The sequence below is a fragment of the Puntigrus tetrazona genome, chromosome 1 (genome assembly GCF_018831695.1).
Source record: "Puntigrus tetrazona isolate hp1 chromosome 1, ASM1883169v1, whole genome shotgun sequence".
In the NCBI taxonomy this organism is placed as follows: Eukaryota; Metazoa; Chordata; class Actinopteri; order Cypriniformes; family Cyprinidae; genus Puntigrus; species Puntigrus tetrazona.
The window spans coordinates 5,800,282-5,822,128 of NC_056699.1; the positions used below are offsets into that span (position 1 = coordinate 5,800,282).

A 21,847-nucleotide genomic window follows, 5' to 3' on the forward strand; every position below is an offset into this window, starting at 1 on the left:
GTCAGCATAGGAGACTTATTTTAAAGACATTTAAAATTCATACAAACATATGGAAAGTATTGTATGTTTCAAAGTGAATAACCTAATGTTTTACAATATTCATTCTCAAAAAAAAAAAAAAAAAAAATAAATAAATAAATAAAAAAAAAAAAAATAATATAATATATATATATATATATATATATATATATATATATATATATATATATATATATATATATATATATATGACCACCCAAATGAGAAATATAGACAATTTATAATTCACATAAACAAATTGGGTCCACCACACACACATACACACACACACACACACACGCACGCTTGCCTTGCTCTCAGCTGAAGCTTCGTCTTTCCTCTGCAGCAATGGATCCACAAAGGGTTTCTTCCTTTGCTGACGTGGGACAGCAGATGCACTCTGAGTGCGCTGAGAAGACACTATGGAGAAAAATTTAAATGTAAAACAAAAACAAAAAAAATTACATTTCATATTTTTACTATTATGACTTGGGCTTATGAGTATGGACATATAAAATACAAATGAGACATGGATAAATCCTAGACAGACAGATAGATAGATAGGTAGACAGATAGATAGATAGATAGATAGATAGATAGATAGATAGATAGATAGATAGATAGATAGATAGATAGATAGTTTTGCTTTTTAACTTGTTTCACACATTCCCTACCTAAACACCATTACATGTTCAAAAGTAACTCAAATTTCTTAGAAAAAAAAGTTCCTGAGAATACTGGTGTATATATATTAATATATATATACATATATCGCAGTACCTGAATTAGGATCTAAAGACTGAGATTGGTCCATAAGATGTTCTTTTGCTTTGGCTGACTGGGACAGCACCGTGGCCAACAGCTAAAACACACACACAAATGCACACACACATGATCAGTAACGTGAGAAATAAAGAGAGAGACAGACACGTCTGTCCTTGTGTGCATCTTTGGGCTTCGTGTGCGCCCCACCTTCACGCCCTCTGCCTGAGCATGCAGTCCCGGGACGTTGAGGCCATGTGTGTTCAACCCGGGTGAGTGCGTGGGGGTGGTTGGCACGGGCACAGGTGAGTTGGTGAGGTGAGCGTTGGCGTTGCTGCTTTGTCCGCTAGCAGATGAACGTCCACTGGTCAGACTGCCTGTGCTGCCCATACTGCCAACACTGCCCCCTGCTGGCAGACACAAGTCATCATGCAAGAAAAAAAACGTTGAGTATGTCCATGTTTGTGCATATATCTGCTTTAACAACTTTAAAGAGAAACATGAGCTATTCCAAAAATGCTGAAAAATAACATTACCATATTTTTTAATTTATATGAACGCATACAGTAAAGTTTTTTGGATTATTTTCTGTTGTAAAAATAAAATGCAATTTAGGGCCATGGTAAAACATTGCTTCGAACATAATATGTACAATTAAAAAACTTGTTAGATAACACATAGCATGTCAACTCAACTCTCAAATAAAAAAATTACCAGCTAAAGGTTTCCTCAGCACCCAAATCTCCTCGTTAGCTCCACTCTGCTGGCCGCTAAGGGTTGGAGAACCATGAGGGCTGGAAACAGATCCCCTTGAGCCTGAAAGATATCAGAAGCACACAAACACAGTGATGTAAGAATACAAACATTACTTTGAAAACCCCTAATTGGCGACCACAGATGCACACCGAGGGAGCAGATAGCAAAGGGATCATTTAGGGCAGTTTAAATGGACTGTAGCATGTCCGTCAGTAATCTGAGAGCCTTGCTGATGAAAATATATGTTATGTTTTCAAATACATTATGTAAAACTATTCAGACCCCTTAAAGAATTAGACAACTCCAAGAACTTTCCGTGTAGTACGGAAACAAAAAGATCCTTATTACCGTAATAATTAATTTGCAGAAAAGTGTTAATATTCATAACTAAAACTTATAATGAATTAAAATAATTAAAACAGTGTCCCACAAACAATATATCATTGTTAAAAAAATAACAATTTAAACAATTTGAAAGAAATCTGTTATGCATACTGCATTAAGTGCTATAAAATACAGTAATATAATGAATTATTTTTACAATTTCAGTTATTTATATGCTAACATATTACTGAGCAATTCATTCCTGTGATGTCAAATCAGAATTTTTTGCATCATCAGTCTTCAGTGTCGCATAATCCTTCAGAAATCATTCTAATATTTTGATTTACTGCCCAAGAAATATTCATTATTATTCATATTGCTGCAGGTTTCTTTGATGAATAGAAGGTTCAAACAAATAGTGTTTATTATTAATTTTTGCAACATCATAAAAGTTTTAACTATCATCAATTTCACAAATTACACATTTGTATTTACCTATAAAATCTTAGCAACCCTAAACGTTTAAACAGTAATTAAAATGAATACATAATATAAAGTAAAATATAAAATTTATAAAGAATACATAAAACACATAAAATGCTGAATAATATATGCCTCTTCAAATTATTATATTTTTTCACTATAATGTTAAAGAGAATCGGGGAGAAAGTTCCTTAACTGACATAAAAATAATGTCACAGTGATTAAAAAATATTTTTCTCCATGCTAAATATTATTTAAAACTTTTTTCTTGAGTTGAAATATGACCTGGAAATGCTCTTGATAGGTTTAGTCAGATTCACACAAATCTTTTCACATCCAAGTTTTCCAAAAACATTCAGAATCATTTTACTATGCTCATGAAGTTTAAAGAATAAAAAAAAAAGCCAGGTGTATGATATGATACACTCATGATGGGTAAAAGTGTGTGTTTTTCTGACTGTGTTAAGTGTGTGTTTATACCTGTCTCTTTTTGTGGCTCCTCTGAGCAGGAGGAGGCTGGTTCATACCCAAATGTGCTGCAGGTAGGCATATTATAGCCAAATGAGGTGAAGAGGGGCTGATGGGTAAGGGGCTGGGTAGGAGGGGGAAGGGGAGTGAGGGGCAGGGAAAAAATGTGGGAGGAGTCACCGTTCACCATGACAACTGAACCAATTGCTGGCGGACGGATCTGTATCTTAAGATACTGTTGGGTTGAGGGACCTGGGTACAACAGAACGGCAACACCAAAAAAACACAAACAACAACAACAAGAACAACAACAAAAAAACAGGAAAGGAAACACAAAACAAAACATGTTCAAGCAAAAATGTCTAACTCTATTGTTGAGCTTAACTTTACCCTGTAAGTTAACATGCAAGGTAAAAAAAAAACTTATATGTACGCTTAAGTTTAGAAAACAAAATAAAAAAAAAAAACTACTCATGCATACTATTTCCACAGCATACAGTATACTTGCAATGCATTCCCGCCAAAAAACATATTTATAGCTGATCTACGTGCTACGCATGCAGACTACATTCATGCGTGAAAAAGGAAGGTAATGGAGACCGGAAGTGTGTTGGAGTGTGGCCTATGTACATCAATCAAAATATATTACGATTCAATATTGGCATGTTTCAATATTGAAGAAAAAATGTTAAAACGAACAAACGAAATAAAAAACGAAAATAAAACCAAGCAAGCCCATAGAGCCCCGCTAGGAGTCTATGGCACATAACTGTACCACAGATTTTAATGGTGCAAATATTGACTGCACAATTTAGCCAGAAATTTTGCAATTACATAAATATGACTATAATAATAATAATTAGTAGCAGTAGTTGTCTTAATTAATTAATATTAAAGTAAGATGTATTACTATTACGATATTTTTTTTGTAAAAAGAAAATCAAAATAGTAATTTGCCAATCAAATTGGTGGTAAACAGGTTATACTATTATTATAAATATTATCCGTTTATTAATGCTAATTAAGCACATATTAATACTTTATTCTACATAACCTTATTCTACATCCCTAATCCTAATAGTTATCAATTATTACCCATTTTAAAGTGTATAATATCTCATATAAATAATTGCACAGCAAGCAACCCAAACTCAGAGCATATGCAGGGATGAATGTAGATAAGCAGTTACTGAAATCTGAGCCACTTCGAGAAACTAAAAAACCCTGAATCATGAGCTGCTCACATGTAACCTGCAGTGCATATATATTTAATTCAGTCGCAACATTTTAGATTTAATAATCACATTTAGCCATTTTTTTAAGGTATGTTTAATCGTGCAGCCCTATTTCTTAATTACTGTATTTTTACGTTTTGCCTAAAAGACCAGCTTCTCTTTAATGGACCGTATCCCCGCCAGCGCAACACAGCCTCAAAGGCACAACCCATGGCATTGGATGAGTAGTAGTTTGAGAAATATGCATAACAAATTACGGCCGCTAGAATAAAAAATGTAAATCTGAATGCATATTCTGACGCCGATAAGTGATGTTGCTTCTTCACCTCCGAGAAGCAGCAGCCGCCGCTGATCTGCATGTATGAATGTGTGAAAACCTGTTTGCATGTGTGCAGTTGCGCAAAAGCGAGAATTCACTGATGTGAGTTGAAGGAAAATAAATGGGGGCATGAAACGATGGTGCAGGTGGTCTCAGAGATGACCGAACAGTGACAGATAGATGAGCCACTCTCATCTGCCCTGTTTGTCACTCCCTCTTTCATCTCTTCAAGCTGACGCTTCTAATTAGAATCACTTGACTGGTGATAAAGGGCAGGACAGTTGGATACAGAGCGAATGAACAACCACCCACACACCCACACACACATCCACTATGAGCATGAATATGCATTTTGAAGCACAGACAGCAGTGATCAGTTATGAAGATGTAATAATTGTGACACTGCATTTTGTTTGACTTAAAGGTTACGGCATTTGTGGTGGTTTTGTTTAATGCATCTCTATGGTATTCTGAGTAGCACGAAGTATTCTAGGTGTTTTAACTTTATCGAAGTATATAATTATGCAAAAAATATATATATTTATGCTAAGCACTTTGAATACAACGGTACAGCCCGGTTGTTCTAGTTTGAAATGTGTGTCCTGTGTCTGTTTGGGTCTGTGTGATGTAACCTGCTGCCAATTTACTCGATTTTACTTCGTCATCCTGGGTTGTCAGTTGTTGGAAATCACAGCGTATTGAAGCCACGGAAACCAGCGAACAAACTCAGTGAGAGATCGCAGATTCTACCTGAACTAAAAAGCCTTGGTGTGCATCTAAAAAGACGAATGAATATTTAAACATGGATAAATCATGTCTTCAGCTTACAGTGTAAGGCACGTCACTTTCCATTATCAGTTATGTTTGTTCCTGTTGAGTATCCTCAATCTGGCAACCAGTGTGAGTGTTAAAGACTGAGGATGACAAATGTCTCCAGTATTTTAAATTTGGACTGCAGTACCCATTTAAACCACCAGCTGTCAATATTACATACTGCACTATTAATGAAGCGTTGCGTGCTTGCCAAGAGTGTATTTAGCGGTCACTCAAACCGATATTCTGGTCTTGTGATCAATCTACACTTCTTTTCAAATGTCTGGGGTCAGTAAGATTTCTAATGCTTTTTAAAAAGTTTCTTATGTTATATCTATTTTAACAAAAAGACAGGAAAAAATGTATTTAAAATAATTTAAATTGCAATTTTTGAGTTGCAATTTAAAATACAACTCAATTTAAAAACATTAAAAGTTATTTACTAATAAACAGTTTTCTATTTTAATATACTTTAAAATATATTTTTTTCCTGCGAAGAAAAGCTGAATTTTCCAGTCTTCCAGTGTTACATCTTTCAAAAAGCCTTTTTCCTTTTTAACAAAGAATCAAAGAAAAAAGAATCACAGGTTCCAAAATAAAATACAAAAAAAAAACCCATAATTTTAAATCGTATTGATCTCAAACGTTTAAAAAACTATGTAAGTTTATTGGATTTTGTCATTTTTCAGGACTGTCTGATCACAAGCTGCATAATTTGGAGTATTATTTATGTCAGTAGGTTTGTTCCAATACTAGTAGTGATGTCTACTGTAGTTAATGAGTTCATTTTTCTACTTCTTTTATTTACTCAAGTCGATGAAATAAACAAAATTCCCATCCCTTACACACACACACACACACACACAAATGAATACATAAAACACTTGTGTATGCAGATATGCATGCAACTAAATCACAATCGTTCACGCACACGTAAACACACACACACACACACACACACACACACACACACACACACACACACACAAATTAAAGTGCCAGGTAGACGAGCTTCAGATTGACCTTAATGTAATATGTGCATATGTGTCACATGACATCCTACAAGGCTCATGTGGTGATGCTATGGCACACCTGCCCTTTTGATGACTTCCACCATGTTGGATGGAAAATAGCCCACGCGGTCGTTTCCTGTTCGGTTGTCGTGGATACAGCCCTTCCATCGTCCATCAGAATGCTGCTCCAAGACCTGAGGAACAAACAGAAATGTTTCAGAACGAGACATGTGACAAAACTAAAACAACACTGTTTTGGTCTTTGGTTTGTTTGTTTACTTGTTTCTGTAGCGTTCAAATATTCAAAAGAGCAGCATTTATGTGAAATGGAAATAATTTATAACATTGTAAATGTCTTTACTTTTACTTTCAGTCAATGTGATGCATCTTTGCTGAATGAATGTATTAATGTCTTTCTAAATGAAATCTTACTGATTTATACTTTTTAATAATATTGTATATAAAGAACCACTACAAAAAAAAAAAAAAAGTGTTTCTCTCTTCTTGAAAAATATGCATGCCATCACTGGGTGTAAAGTTTAGTTAAAATTCAGAAATACACATTACGATGTCACAGTTGCTTCTTTACCGTGATAATGTCGCCTGCTTTAATATTGAGGCTTGTCAGGTCGTAGTTGTTGCAGTAATCCTTCAGAGCCCTCACTTGCATGGCAGCCGATGCATCTGTATGCAGGAACACACACAGATACCAGCCAGTTTAAAAAGTCTTGGACATTTCTGTGTGAATTTGTGCTTTCAGAAACTTTCCCCTATTGTACCTCTCAGCATCTGTTTGATTTCCTTGCTGGCTTGGGTTGTGGTGAACTGGTTAACAATATCGAGCGCTGTCTGACAGTACGTGTTCCTCACCCCGGCACTGATACCACTCTGAAGAGACAGGAAATATGTTATGCTGCCATGTTAATGCTATGCTGTCCATACAGACATGCTGAGGAGCGCAAACATTCATATACAGTATGTGAACATAAACTCTCAAACTAAAATGAACAAAAAATATTATAATGGTTCCTGAAGAATTATGTGACATTAAAGATACTGAAAATTCAGCTTTGCGTGAAAATAACGAATTACATTTTAAAACATATCAAAAATAGTACAATATTTCACAGTTTTATTGTAATTCTTATTAAAATAATGCAGTTTTGCTTAGCTCAAAAGGCATCTTTCGTCAATATAAAACATGACCAAATCCAAACATTTGAATGGCAGTGCATATTTTTAAAATATGAATGCATACCATTGGCAAGCAGTCAAATGAATTACTCACATCCAGCAGCAGTCGTACAGCCTCAGTTTTCCCACAGAGAGCAGCTTCATGCAACGCTGTGCCTGATTTCGTCTGTCGGTTTATATCTATACCAGCCTGGATCAGTAACCTCAACACATACACACAAGAAAACCTCATAAAAACAACGTTTATTAATCTGTACGTAAAAAAAAAAAATTCTAATAAACACTGCTTTCCAGAAAAGAGGTTATTAAAATACAAACTTGAAGGTGTCCGAATATATGAAAAGCAAGTAATTATCAATTTTCAGCTATTTAAATCAAGTAAAAAAAAATATGCCCTTCACACCCTCCAATCAAACACACATTCGTATCGATCCATAAACAACCTAATATGTGCGTTGAGTGATGAAGTCACTAATTAACGTTGTGCGTCACTAGGCAGTGATGGCACTGTCCATCAAAGGGAAAAACGAGGACACAAGCTTTAAATGTGTGTGTGTGTGTGTGTGTGTGTGGATCTAATGAATGAAGCCTCCGGGGACTGATCGGACAGCCCACAATGCCTTTCATTTCTCTCATCATCCTCAATCCCTTTGCTCCTGACCTGTCTTAGCACATCAGTCATGCGGTTTTGTGTCAGTGAGCTAAATGCTGTGTCAGGATTTCACACCATCAATGTCTGTCCCCTTGAAAAGAATTCAAATTAAAGCAATAATAAAACTAGTACAATTCCCCGTAGTTATTTTTTATGTTCCTACGGACTTTATTATGAAGTTAATTAGTAGCAAAACTCGAGAGCCAGCTGATCTGAACGTGAGAACTCGTCATTATAAAGTTAATAAGCATTTTTAAGTTTAAATTCACACTCACAGATCTGAAAAGCTGAAGCTTTCGGTTCGCACACACAGATAATAATCACGACTCCAGTATTTTGAATTCAAAGTTGCAAATTAACAGTTAAAAATAAAATGTTTTTTTAAAAATGTCTCTTTAGCTTACTAACAATAATATAGAAATGAAATGGTATTAATGTTAAAATAACTGTTTTCTATTTTAATAGAAGATTTATTAAAAAAAAAGAATTCTTTGATTAAGAAAAGTTTAACAGAACAGGCATTGCTGTCACTTTTGATCAGATTATTGTGGTTTTTCTGAAGTTAATTGTCTTACTTGATCTCACTGTATTAATTTCTTCCAAAAAATTAAAAATAAAATAAATAAATAAAAATGCAGGCTTGTTTTTACTGCACTGTATGTACTACATAGAAGTCATGTGAGTCTAAATTGTGAAGAATTTCACAAAATCTTTCACGATTGTAAAAATGAATTGAATAAAATATTTTGATAACCCTTTATTTTACAGTTACACCTACTAGTTGCTTATTAGCATGCATATTACTAGAATATTTGCCATTTATAAGTACTAATTAAGCACATATTAATGCCTTATTCTACATAACCTTATCCTACATCCCTAATCCTACCCAATACCTAAATATAACAACTACTTTGATAACTACTAATAAGCATCAAATTAATAATTTATCGAGGGAAAAGTAGTAGTTAATAGTTAACAAGTGCCACCTGTTCTAAAGTGTTACCAATATTTAAATTAAAATACATATAAAGGCAGTACATGATAAATGCATACTAAAATACAACATATGTAACCTAAATGACGACTTCAGTGCATGTCTAGCAATAAAGCACAGAGGGGCAAAGTCCAGTGAGAACCTACTTGATGATCTCGATATGTCCGTTCTTAGCCGCTAAATGGAGCGGGCTGATGCCGTTGGGATCAGAGGGCTTCGGTTCTAACATAGCAGCACACATGTTACTGTTCAGGAGTAATTGCACCACCTGTAGATCACACAGAAAAGACACATGCATACCGCACAAAGACAGCTTACATAATTGTGCAATGCCTGTTTGATCAGCTACTTATTCACTCTTTCATTCTTTAGTTATTTAAAGGGATAGTTCACCCAAATCATGTTGTTTCAAAACTGTTTGATTTTCTTTTTTCTGCTGAACATAAACAAGATGTAATCAAATAACTGCTCGTCTCCATTCTCTTCCATATTATGGAAATACTGAATTTATTGGGAATCAGAAAAAAAATCGGGTCACCTATATACTTCGAAATATCTTCTTTATGAATAAAATTGATATTAAAATCCTTATAAATGTCTCAAAACAAAATGTAGACTGAAGGAAAAATTACTACAATGTCTATGTATATTAATATGCATATGCTCCAAAAATTTAATTATTGAATTAACTAGATAACCACAGTAAATTAAGATGCATTGATTGTAAATAATGGTTGGATTAAATGCTGTCACTATTGCCCATAAAAATCAAATCCTGTGCAAAATGATCAATTAGTAACTCACTCAGAATTTAACTATAAAAGCGCACCATATAATATACAATACATTAAATCTGCTTTTATTATATGCTTTTATGCTTTATGTTAAAATGTTTTGTAAGTTAATGGTGCTATAAATATATTTTTATGGAACAGGCTGCAATAAAAGTCCTACTACCTGACAGATATGAAATAGGTTTCGTGAGAAATCACACCTGTCTCTCTGACAACTTTAAGCTCTGTCAACAGCGAAAAGGGATTCGATCGCTATTGTTTAGCCAATCAGAAGACTTTGAGTCACTTTGACCTGTCAGTCATTTTGAGCGTTCGGGTAAGCTGACATTCGGTTTGCTGACATGTTTTTGGAGCGAGATATTTTGAAGAGAGGGAGTGAACTAATTCAATATCTGAGTCTGGCTGGAGGTTAGCAAAGCAGAACATTTTCAACTGCAACTTTAACACAAAAAAAAAATGAATAGTACGTAATAGTTCCCTTAATGACTCGCCCTCCAAACCCAGAAATGCACTTCTTCTATAACAATAAAGGAGGCTTTCAAGCTTCAGAGGGATCCCAAAACATCATAAAAGTATCATAAACTCATAAATTCATATACAGACTCATGCATAGTGCAATACCTCTAAAGCTGATAGGTTTAAGGGGAAACAGAATGAATTTTAAACCATTTTCTCCTTATTGTGTTCACATACAAGCAGTGATTCATTCACAAATGAATCATTATTTTAAAGATTAAGATATTCTCAGTGAAACGCACCCCGTTCCCAAACACAGACCGAATGCTTCATTGACAAATCAGACTGATTTAGTTCTCTGAATGATCTCAGGCAATTCAGTGATACAGTTAGAATGGTTAGCTGCTTACTGAGGTGAAGATAATCAGTAAATGAAGTAAAGTAAAGGGAGTTTTTGCTGTGATAGCCAAAAGCATTTTTCTCAGTGTGAAAATTATTTTAAAGTCCTTCTATTATGGATTTTTGAAAATTACCTTTAATGCAGTGTGTACGGCAGCTTTACATAAATGAAAACATTACGCAAAGTTTTAAATCTGAAAGCGCACCTTAAAGTTGTTGTATCTCGAAAGAAAGACTCAACTCTACGTCATTTAAATTAGTCATTCCCAAGCCGTTTCATGTTGATGTCACACTTCTTGGTTATTTCGCATTGGTCTTAATGAAAATGCAAATTCATTCTTTGCCACTAGGTGTCGCTGTAAAAAGCACTTTCCCCGGCAATGCTGTACACAAAGCAGCACTGAGTTTTCAGTACTTTCAGTATTAAATCAGTCGGTGAATAAGTTTTCACATAAAGCTATAAGATGATTTGGAATATGCTTCATCTGGATTTATAACACATTTATGGCTCTTTTAATATTTTAATGTACCATTTTGTTCAATGGAAGATAGAAAGATTTGAAGTTGAACGAATGGTGGCAGAAAATAATATTTTGAATAATCGTTTTAATAAACTGTTATGGTAATCTCTTGGGCTCATTCGGAAAGAGCGAAATAAGTGAAGTGAAAATAAGTGAATAAGGGGTTTCCTGCATTTGGCTGGGAACGTGAGACGAAGTGCAGTTCCCACAATCCCACAGGGGAGCACCGTTTCTGGTCTATCTATCACAAACCCCTGCGCACACGCAGACAGACACGCACAAACACAGCGTAACTGACCGTGACTCGTCCAAATTCGCAGGCCAAGTCTAGAGGGGTTTTCCCAGCGTGGTCTCTGAGGCAGGGGTTCGACTGATGTTGGAGCAGCATCTCGCTCTGCAAACACACACAGCGCAGTACAGTGAGTGTGTGTGTGTACAGCACGAGTCTGATATATATGTGTGAGTACTGACTCCTTCATAATGGCCGTGTTGTGATGAGAGGTGCAAAGGGATCTGTCCCTCATCTGATTGGCTGTTGACTGATGAGCCCGCCTTGAGCAGCATTTTCATGGGCTCACACTTGCCCTGCCAAGCAGCGTAATGTAGGGGCCGCATCCCTTCAGAAAAAGGGAAAAGAGAGTTAGAATGAGAAACACACACTCTACCATTCGTAGGTTTAGGGTCAGTAAGAAATTAATACTTTTATTTATCAAATACACATTCAAAAAAACAGTCGACTGAATCTTTAAAACCAGTCTTTTATTAAAACAAATCCTACGCCGTTTCCTGTTTACGCCAACATAAAACGTTAACAAACTGCTGCCTACTTGTAGGTCTTTTCCCATTGGTTTGACAGAAAATGCAAATTCATTCTTTGCCACTAGGTGCTGCTATTGGAGCGGTAAAATAGCTGTCTCCCTGGTAACGCTGCAAATTAGCATCATGCTTAAAAATTACTGGAAAAATTCAACGTTGAGAAAAACATTTAGAAGCCATTAAGAGCAAGTGAGATAAAAAAATAAACGCATATTATAACTTAAAGAGCGTTTTTTGACGTTTGCACATCAACTTGTTGTCAGGGACTCCCAAAACCAAAAAATGTATCTTTAAATTGATCAAAAGTGACAGTATACCATTTATAATGTTAGAAAATATTATTATTTTGAATAAAAGTTGTTTTTTGAACTTTTTTTCATCTGAAAACCCAGTAAAAATCACTGTTCACACAAAAATGTTGCGTAATGCTGTAATGCAATATAATATAATAATGCTGTGCAACACTTTTCAACAAAAAATTGAAAAATTGAAAAAATCTTGAGCAGCATATTACAATGATTTCATGAGGATCGTGTGACACTGAAGTTTGGGAGTAATGATGCTAAATATTCACCTCTGATTTGACAGTTGATTAATCTATGCATGCTTACATATGAGCATGAGATGGGTACTACTACTGTGTGTGTGTGTGTGTGTGTGTGTGTGTGTGTGTGGTGCTGTGTGTTTGTACCTTTCTGGTCTTTGATGTCTACGACAGCTTGTGACTCAAGCAAAAGTGAAATCACCTCCACGTTACCGTTAAGAGCAGCATGATGCAGGGCAGATAACCTATAAAACAAAGAACACAAACACATAATGCATTAACCATTTCTACTGACATTTACAATCTGTATCGGTTTCAGGAGGGAAAGCTGTGGAATAGATAAATATGGAGAGTATCAATGTGAAAGTAACCGATTTACTGTAATATGAGAAAGACCAGAACATAATGTCACATTAAAAAAAAAAGTCATTGTTATAATAGACGTTATTGGGTGCAATTGTCAAAAATTTAATTAACTAAATTAATCTATATCTCAAATATGCATTGAAGCCTATTCCTGCCCTAAAATCATACTTTTGTACATCATAATTATGACAATGTCTATATATGAGGTGAAATGTTTAAATTATGAGATCACAATGAAAAGCCTATGAAAAGCTATGTCAATTTTGACATTTAGAAGATTTTAAAGAGTTATACATATTTATATTTTTATATTTCACATTTTATGTTGTAACAGATGAAATGTAGCTTTTAGAAATACTGTGTGTTCAAAATGTAGAATGTGACCTATTATAGGTATCTAAAATAAGTTCAATCTTTTTTTAATAAAATATATCGATTGCCTGTTGCACCAAAACACTCTGCAAGCTAGACATTTTGATGAAATAATAGTCATTGCACATTTTAAAGATTCTTTTTTCCCAATTCAGGTATATATTTTTGTTTCATAACACGAGTGGAGGTACTATTGCTCAAAACCTTAAAGCCATGCTACAATCTGGTACGGTAGCTGTCAGCAACAGTTCTGGCATCTGTCATTCATGTTAATGTCTAACCAACAACCTAGATATTAGATAGATATTACTATGGATTCAAGACAACAGGCATTCAGGCAGCAGAGGACAAAACTGACTTTTTAAAAATCTGTTTTTGATTAAATTTCTCAAACAATACTTATTTTTTTCACGCTGTGCGTTGCATCTGCCCTTAGTCACCACTGAAACATGAAGACCAAAGATACTAAAATTTTCTAATGAATGACATGTATTCAACATGTATTTAAAATGCAAATAAATAAGGAAAAACAAGATGATGTGTAGACCTTGTGAACTCGTGAATCGCAGTCACTATTATTCGGTAAAAAAAACCTTAGTTGCATCCGTGTGGGTCTACTAATTACTAAGCCTGTTCTTATTATGTGGTCTAAATATCTTCAGCAAAACAGGCTATATCTCCACATAATACCCTAATCCTAATGTCTCGTTTCCAGCCCAAGTGCTTTCAGCCTCCTGTGTAACTTTATAGAGAGTCCCTAATCGGACTTCATTGCAGCTCAACTCTACCACTTCACTCCGATCCCTCACTGCCTAACTGAGCAGGAGGCTATGACCTACTTCCATGAGTAAGAGATTTTTCTCTGCCAGAGCCCCAGGCCACGTGTGTATACACACACACACACACACACACTCTCTAGCTCTCTCAATCTTACTCTAATACACTGTAGCATTCTAATAACAACACACCTGTATTCTGCACTGTATAAAAAAAATCATACAGTACAAAAGTTAATTCAACATCATACCAGACTGTCCAGCAGATAATTTAACCATGAAATGAAAGCAGCCTGAATCATACTGACGTCACCAAGCACTCTCATTTTAAGTCTTCTCCTCCAGCCACCTAACAAACAGTTATTTGGGTAAATACAATTCACTATCCGATCGATGGCTAATTTATACAAAGTCCTGATCTGTGTTACTTGGAAATACATCACATTAAGTTGCAAATGCAGTTTCCTGTTGACTAAAACATAGGCAAAGGCCGCTGAATAGTCCACATCAACTGATCACTAGTTGTTAATGCATGAGTACAAATGAAACTCACCCGTCTGTGTCCTGAAAATTCACATTCACCTTCTTAGCAGCACCCAGGAGCTCTGGAGAGAAAAGAGGAAACAGTTTCGATTGTTTTAATTATTATAATTGTAAGGCTAAACTGAGACATTTTTTTATAGACCAACAAAGTATTTTAAATGTTGTTTATATACAGTTATTATGCAGCTGACCTATCGGTATCAGAAACACTGGAAATACTCAAAATATACTAAATGCTATATATTTCATGCTGAAAATGTACCGAAATCACATAAAAATACACATTCAGTTATTCAAATTTAAAATGCATTCTTAATTCCATTTTAAGCGATTCTTGCTGTGAAGCAGAACGCTAATTAGCAGGTATAAAATACTTTCGTTCATATCGAGGTCTAACGTCGACGCAAGATGTGGATCAGTCACAGAGGGGATTCCTCTCAGTCAAAGCCAGCAGGTAAAGTTTCCATTCATTAAACTCAAGCAAAACTGTTTAATCACAGCTGGTTATGAGCCACACATCCACGCAAATTACCAACACACTGACAATCCTAATCAAAATCAAAGCTATGCATTAAATTCTGGGTGATATTTCCATCAAATGTCTATGGCTTGATACATTAATCTCCAGATGTATGTGTGTGTGTGTGTGTGTGTGTGTGTGTGCGCGCGTGCTAAATGAAAGCAGTCCAGATGGCAGCCTTCTCAGAGTGTGAGACAGGCGATGGGGGCGCAGAGGCAGACAGAAAGTGAGAGAAATGTATAATGCAGGAAAATATCACTAAACGGTGAAATAAACAACCTGTATGTGTGTGCTGATCATTTGACCTTAATAACAGTCTTATTCTACTAAACATGCTTAAGCTATTATGCATAAATTATGTTATTATTCATACTCGCTGATCACAGCCTAATCAATTATGCTTATGACTTGGTGAGAATGATGAATTAATTAATTAATGTCCCCATTCAACATTATCTCTTGAAAACTGTAAATTAATAGATACGCAATTAGTGCACATTTAATATACAACAACTAATTAAGCATCTCATTTTGTACAAACACACTCCCAGACAGTCTAAGTCACCTTCAGAAACGCTACGGAATGAAATGATAAGAACGCAAATGAGCATTTCCATGACGACTCAATGTCACTGCGATGCTAATTAGAGAATGCAACGGAAATGGCAACGCCTCACTTGGAGTTGCCATGCAATGCCTCTTTAGTATCGTGATAAATGAGGAAGTTATGGTAGATACGTACATTTTGTATACATTCACAAGCTGGCACCCATACAGCCGCACACCATGAGGTGTTTTGGAACTCAGTCATAATCCTTCCATGTGATAAATTATTCATACCATTATCACCGCAACCTCATTGGTGCCTGTTGCTATGGAAACCTTGACCTTAACCATGACAATAAGAATCGGTGTTGCCCAGCCCCTGCTCACGAGCACACAAAATCTTCTGTGTTTCAAACATTCTTTAATACTCATCCTCCTCTTGGATCCTCTTTCAATGATGCATTTGGTTAATATACAGCTTTATGCTCCAAAAGACCCAGCTGGAGTGTTTCAGAGTGTCTAAGACTTGGAAATCTGCGAGAGGTTAAAGGTTAAGATGATATAATCCATCATCTGCCATGACGAAATCACATTTTTGCTCATAAACATAACAAGACTTCTCCCTGAGCAATGCTCAAAAAGTACAGAAATCCCTGGCATTTGTTTTCATACAGTTTATGGCCTTTTAAAGGATTAGGTCACCCAAAAATAAAAATCTTGACTTGCCCATGTTGTTCTGAACTGAGAGGAACACAAAATGAAAAACGTTTAGAAGAATGTCTGCGCTGCTCTCTTCTTTAAAAGAGTCTTCTTATACCCCTTTTTACGAGATGCATTATAAGTCTCAGGTGTCCCTAGATAGTTTTAGCTCAAAATACCATTTATTATATAATTTCAAATGCCTATTTTAAGTGAAAGTAGAAACATGTTTCTTTAATTGCAAATGAGCCGCTAGTGAATTTGAATGGGGCTGCCATGGGATTAACGTCTCAAACCCAAACATTTGAGAGGTGGACTAATCATTTATGTTTCCTGTAAAAAACCGATAGGATGTGAACACACAATTAACGAATCCCTCGCTGAGACTTCGACTTCCATGTTTAAAAGTCATATTAAAGATTAGTAGTGTAGAAAGTGAGCATTACTACTCATTATTACTATTAAACTACACATGGGACTTCGCCTAATTATTCAAAACAGCATGACAGACGTCATCAACTGAGAGAAACGTTCAAGAAGGAGAAGGAGAGTGTTGGAGAGCTTGTCTTTCAACAGTTAAGGGCCGGGCTTGCGCAAAGTGACGTCAGGTTTTTCTGAAACACTCCTTATGATTTTTATCATTACAGAGTGGATGTGTACACACACTGCCAACAGACATGTAAAAGTGAAGTTCGCATAACAGATGCTCCTTAAAGGATAAGGTAGCCCAAATTTTTTTATCTTGCCATCATTTACCTGCACAAGTTCCAAAATGAGAGGAACACTACATTTTAGCAGAATGCCTGAGCCACTCTCTTCCTTCAAATAAAAGTGAATCAAGACCAGATGTTGTCTGTAGTTTGTCTGCATCCTAAGTCTTCTTCATTCTGTGTGTAGCTGAGTGTGTGTGTGTGTGTGTGTGTGTGTGTGTGTGTGAAACAGACTTGCAAGTTAAATAACTTGCTCGACATCCACGGTCATCATTCCCAAAAAAGAGTTGACTATGCTGGTATACTTTTTGTGATGTGATCTAAAGAAGAAAGAAAGTCTTAAGAGTTTAGGAAGGCATGAGGGTGAGTAAATGATGACAGCCTTGCATGATGCTCATCCCTGGACGTGGTGCTCCTGGGCACATGCCCAAATGCCCATATGCTTAATCCAGCCTGGATTGCACAGAAGTTAGCTACAAAATTTTCCAAACAGAAACTAGAGTTCAATCGTTTACAGCATCACCGAGCTATCCTTGAACCAGTTAAGTTCATTAACTATGCAGCGCACTGATAAATCAGAAAGTCAAAGCTGGGAAATATAAGTGCTCCAACAGTTCCTAATAATCCTACAGTCTCTCCAGCAGCACTTAGACCCTTGAACCTGCTTACAGCTAAATGAACTTGTTTCATAATTGATAATAGAGTAATTGAACTGAACTGAACCATCACTGAACTGACTGGAGGTGAATAATGACACCATTGTCTTATTAGAACTGCTTTACAGCACTATTTGGATTCTCCTCGTATTTGATTCATTTTGCATTCTGAAGCAGGAAGCTTTGAAACATACTGTATAAAGCACCATAGAAATAACGGTGAATTCAATTGTTATTCATGATTTTAGGTCAGTAAATATGTAAATATGCCACAATATTCAGCACTCTCATTCTAATATGACTATTAATTAAATTGTTGAATTAAAAATGGAATAAAAAATAAAAAAGACATTTTATTAAATATAAAATTAAATAGTAATGAGAATCTAATGCAACAATTGTCTAATATATATGCAAAATATATCTCTGAAGTCCTTTACCCCTTCCCATTTTAGCAGCTGCTGACAAAAATCACCTGTAGATTTCATCATTTCAAATAGTGGGCAGAATTTAGATGCCCTCATTGACCTCTGTTAATGGTGAGGAAGCAGTATTCCTTTAAAAAAAATAAATAAATTAGGCATAGTTAGGCCGTGGGCCAGATTAACCATATGGGTGAGTGGGCACACATCCAAAAGACACCATGCATGGCCACACAACATTCACGGGGCAGTCATTATTGTTGCATTTACAACTGCTGCTGCTAATAAAAATGACAGACTTCACTTTCAAATCACGCTGTTTCTGTGTAGCGTACTCTTGACTTTCTAGACAAACTACAGTTCTGCATGACAGAGCTTAAGTTAATTACCATGGATCTCGCCTCTTGTTAACATTTAGGGGCTATTGTGCTTAATTTAGTCTGCTGGTCTCCAGGACTTAAGAAAAGAGGATAATCGTTGAACTAAAGCAGTTTTAAAGTCCCTGCATTGTGCTTCATTCTGTTGGTAATTTAGTAATCAATTCATCGACAGCCCATGCCTAGACAACAAGTGACTGACATCAGCTACTCGATCGCAGATAGATTCTAAATGAGCCACACAGCCCTACAGGCACTAACTACTGTAGATCCAAAGGACAGAAATGTATCAGTGTATTGATACTTCACTGTATTTCATCTGGTGTGGCTTACAATAGGAACATTACGGAAAAATGTTCATCAGTGTCACATTCTGTAAGAGGATGCTTGTAATGCAGGCAGGATTTAATTAGGACAGTGCATCATTCTTTGGAAGTCACCATTCCTGCATAAACTGTAAAAAAACAATAGTCGTTTCAAACTGGAAATAACTTGTTACCCCGTTGCTTAAAATGTTTTGGTGAGTCCACAAATATATTTTAGAACATATTCTAATATATTCTATATTATTACTTAATGTTAATGTAAATGAGTAAAATATCTCAGTCGACTCAATAACAAAAAAAAAAATTAAGCAGCCGGGTTATTTCAAGTTATTTTCAAGTCAACAGTGTACAGTGTAAAAAAAACTGTAACAGTAACTGTAAAAAGGTGCAATTTTTTTGCAATTTGTACAGTATGGCGATTTTCTTTTTATCATATTTTCAAGAAAAAAAGTCAAAATTGTAAGATACCAACTTAAAATTTGTCACAATTGTGAGATATAAACTCATAATTGCAAGAAAAACATTTAAAACTGTTATGTATTGTTAGATTGCAAAAATGCATGAGTTGTGAGGAATAAGAGGATAAGGAATTTTCATATTTAAGTGTACTATTCTTTTACATTGGGTAAAGGCTGTGATGAATATTTCATACCACATATAATAATATGACCGATATCAGTGTTTTACAGGATTTGACTATTATAAAAGGTTTCCTGAAAGTGATATAGTGCTTGTTGGGGTTTATACAGAAAACTGATTCTCTCTTTTTTATGAAAATCTCAGAATAAATAAATAAATAAAATGTGTTTTATTGTGTTAGTTTGCTGTATTTTTTAGTTATTTCTTAACCTAATCAAAATGAACTAACTCCAGTTTGATTGAGATTACTTGGAATGAAAAAACACGATTTTGATCTATTTTTAAAATCTATTTTTGCTAATTTAGTCTTCATATATGACTTTTTCAACCTTTCTTCAAATTTTCAAAGTGTTACATTACAGTGCGTGCATTTACTATCTTATCAATGAAAATGAGTTTTTACAGCTTTTTCAGCATTCTTACCTGTGCTTTTGTGTCTTTCATTGTTATTATTATTTTTCTGAAAACCTCATAGTGGAGAAAAGTTCCCCTGAATACTCAAGGACCTCGGAATGCTCAACATTCCGGTCAGACGTGACATTAATCTGTCAAGCTCTATGATATGGACGCTGGACCTCGAGATGGGGTGAACACAGAATATGACTTACTGAGCTTCAAATCCTCAGCAGGGACGGGCTGAGACTTATCCAGCCGTATCACTGGTTATGAAGATACTAAAGGATACAGCATAAGTTCGGTGCAAAAGAGATGACAAGAGCTGCAAACCTTTAATGCAACTGACACTGAGGTTAATATTCCCTGTTTGGGAATTAGATTAACACTTGGCGATGTACTCCCTCAAGAGGAACTGGAAAAGGAGTATAATTTATATATAGTAGTGGATAAGGTTCACTCTGGGGACGTGATATGTTTCATGGGTGCACACCTGTACATTTCATAACAAATTGGACTAATGTTTTGCCTTAATATAATATTTTGAAATGTGACGTAATATTCACCTTTAAAGGCAAAATCAGCACTTACTTTAATTATTAAAATGTAATTTATTTTAATTTCATTTAAAATGTAATGTAATTTAATTACATTTGAGAACAAATGAAGCAATACATTAGTGCCATGCTTTGTTTGTAATTTAATTTCTTACAAATGTTTACTTTATGTAACATATAATGTATTTCCTTAAATTATTAAATTATCTGAGGAAGCAAATATTTAATTCAGAAAGCATACACATAATAATGGAATTCCACCATGCCTGTTTTTTTTGTTTTTTTTTAAAGAAAGTAATTTAATCTCTCAGCTCTGAAACATAATCTGGGACAAGCACAGTAATCTGAACAACACACACACACACACACACACACACACACACACACACATCATCTCCCTCCCCCCATTATCATGCTTGAACCCACAGCTATAATTATAGATATTTAATGATCACCATTTTAAAATGACCTGAAAGCTTGAGTGCTATAAGTGGGCAGAACTGAAATAAAACAAAAAAAAACAAAACGTGCTGAACATATACTGCCACACTACACTCCTTTTGAATTCTGCGAGTTATATTTGGTTCTTTGTGTCACAGCAAATGTACCGCGGTCTTTTCAATACCACCAAAAAGGACTAGTGTGCACTGCATATTTACATACACTCTCACAATACACACACACAAACCCTCAGCATCCCTCAGCATCATCTAACTGTGTGCAGTTTAAAACAGCCATGGCCTGAAGCTTGAGCAAGCTGACTGTGAAAAGAAAATGAGAGAGAGAGAAACATGGAGAGAACAACATTTTTCTTCCACTAGTTTGGTCTCACGTGCCATACACGTGACTGTCAATTTCACACTAGGCTCTAAAAATATATACGAGGAAACCCATAGAAAAGAAAAATCACGAAGGAGTCTCTTTAATGTTCCCAATGTTTTTCCTGGGCAGCAATGGCATTAAATGGAGACGAAAAAGCTTGCACGTGAAGATGAAAAAAAGAATACAAAAATGCAAATGGCTAGATTGAACAAAACAGCAAATCATTTCCACAACATGACCTTCTTCAGTGAATAATTGCGTCATCTTTGATGAAGTTATATCTCGTCAATGTAAATCTACATTTTTGGTCATGACGAGCTACAGGACAATTTAGTTTTCAAGCTGGTGTCATGACATAAATGTACCTGGGGGCGCTTTTTAACGAGACACAAAATACAAAGTACATATCACCTTGGTTTTCAAAAGAAATATTCACTATGCGGCACTAAAATTCAATATGAGAACCTTGGCATGTTTTTATTATGTTGAAATAGGTACGTGTTGCTGTATTTTTATTATGTTGCTTTAGGTACGTATTGCGGCCATTCGAAACTCAAAT

At 35.4% G+C, this 21,847-nt stretch overlaps 1 protein-coding gene across 4 annotated transcripts in view; it reads right to left on the reverse strand.

Annotated features, from left to right (window-relative positions):
- Nucleotides 1-21,847, reverse strand: part of si:dkeyp-9d4.3 (caskin-2) — a 41,078-nt gene that overhangs the window by 7,666 nt on the left and 11,565 nt on the right. Inside the window, exons 2-15 of one of the 4 annotated variants that reach the window (XM_043241569.1) lie at nucleotides 14,632-14,683; nucleotides 12,712-12,809; nucleotides 11,676-11,821; nucleotides 11,503-11,598; nucleotides 9,181-9,302; nucleotides 7,480-7,588; nucleotides 6,971-7,079; nucleotides 6,781-6,875; nucleotides 6,271-6,385; nucleotides 2,824-3,063; nucleotides 1,495-1,596; nucleotides 991-1,187; nucleotides 799-880; nucleotides 329-438 (exon numbers count right to left, since the gene is read on the reverse strand). In XM_043241569.1, coding sequence (XP_043097504.1) covers nucleotides 329-438; nucleotides 799-880; nucleotides 991-1,187; nucleotides 1,495-1,596; nucleotides 2,824-3,063; nucleotides 6,271-6,385; nucleotides 6,781-6,875; nucleotides 6,971-7,079; nucleotides 7,480-7,588; nucleotides 9,181-9,302; nucleotides 11,503-11,598; nucleotides 11,676-11,821; nucleotides 12,712-12,809; nucleotides 14,632-14,683 — 1,673 coding nt within the window. Of the gene's footprint in view, nucleotides 1-328; nucleotides 439-798; nucleotides 881-990; nucleotides 1,191-1,494; nucleotides 1,597-2,823; nucleotides 3,064-6,270; nucleotides 6,386-6,780; nucleotides 6,876-6,970; nucleotides 7,080-7,479; nucleotides 7,589-9,180; nucleotides 9,303-11,502; nucleotides 11,599-11,675; nucleotides 11,822-12,711; nucleotides 12,810-14,631; nucleotides 14,684-21,847 lie in introns of all 4 variants that reach the window. The other 3 variants (XM_043241560.1, XM_043241583.1, XM_043241578.1) reach the window with 3 other exon arrangements.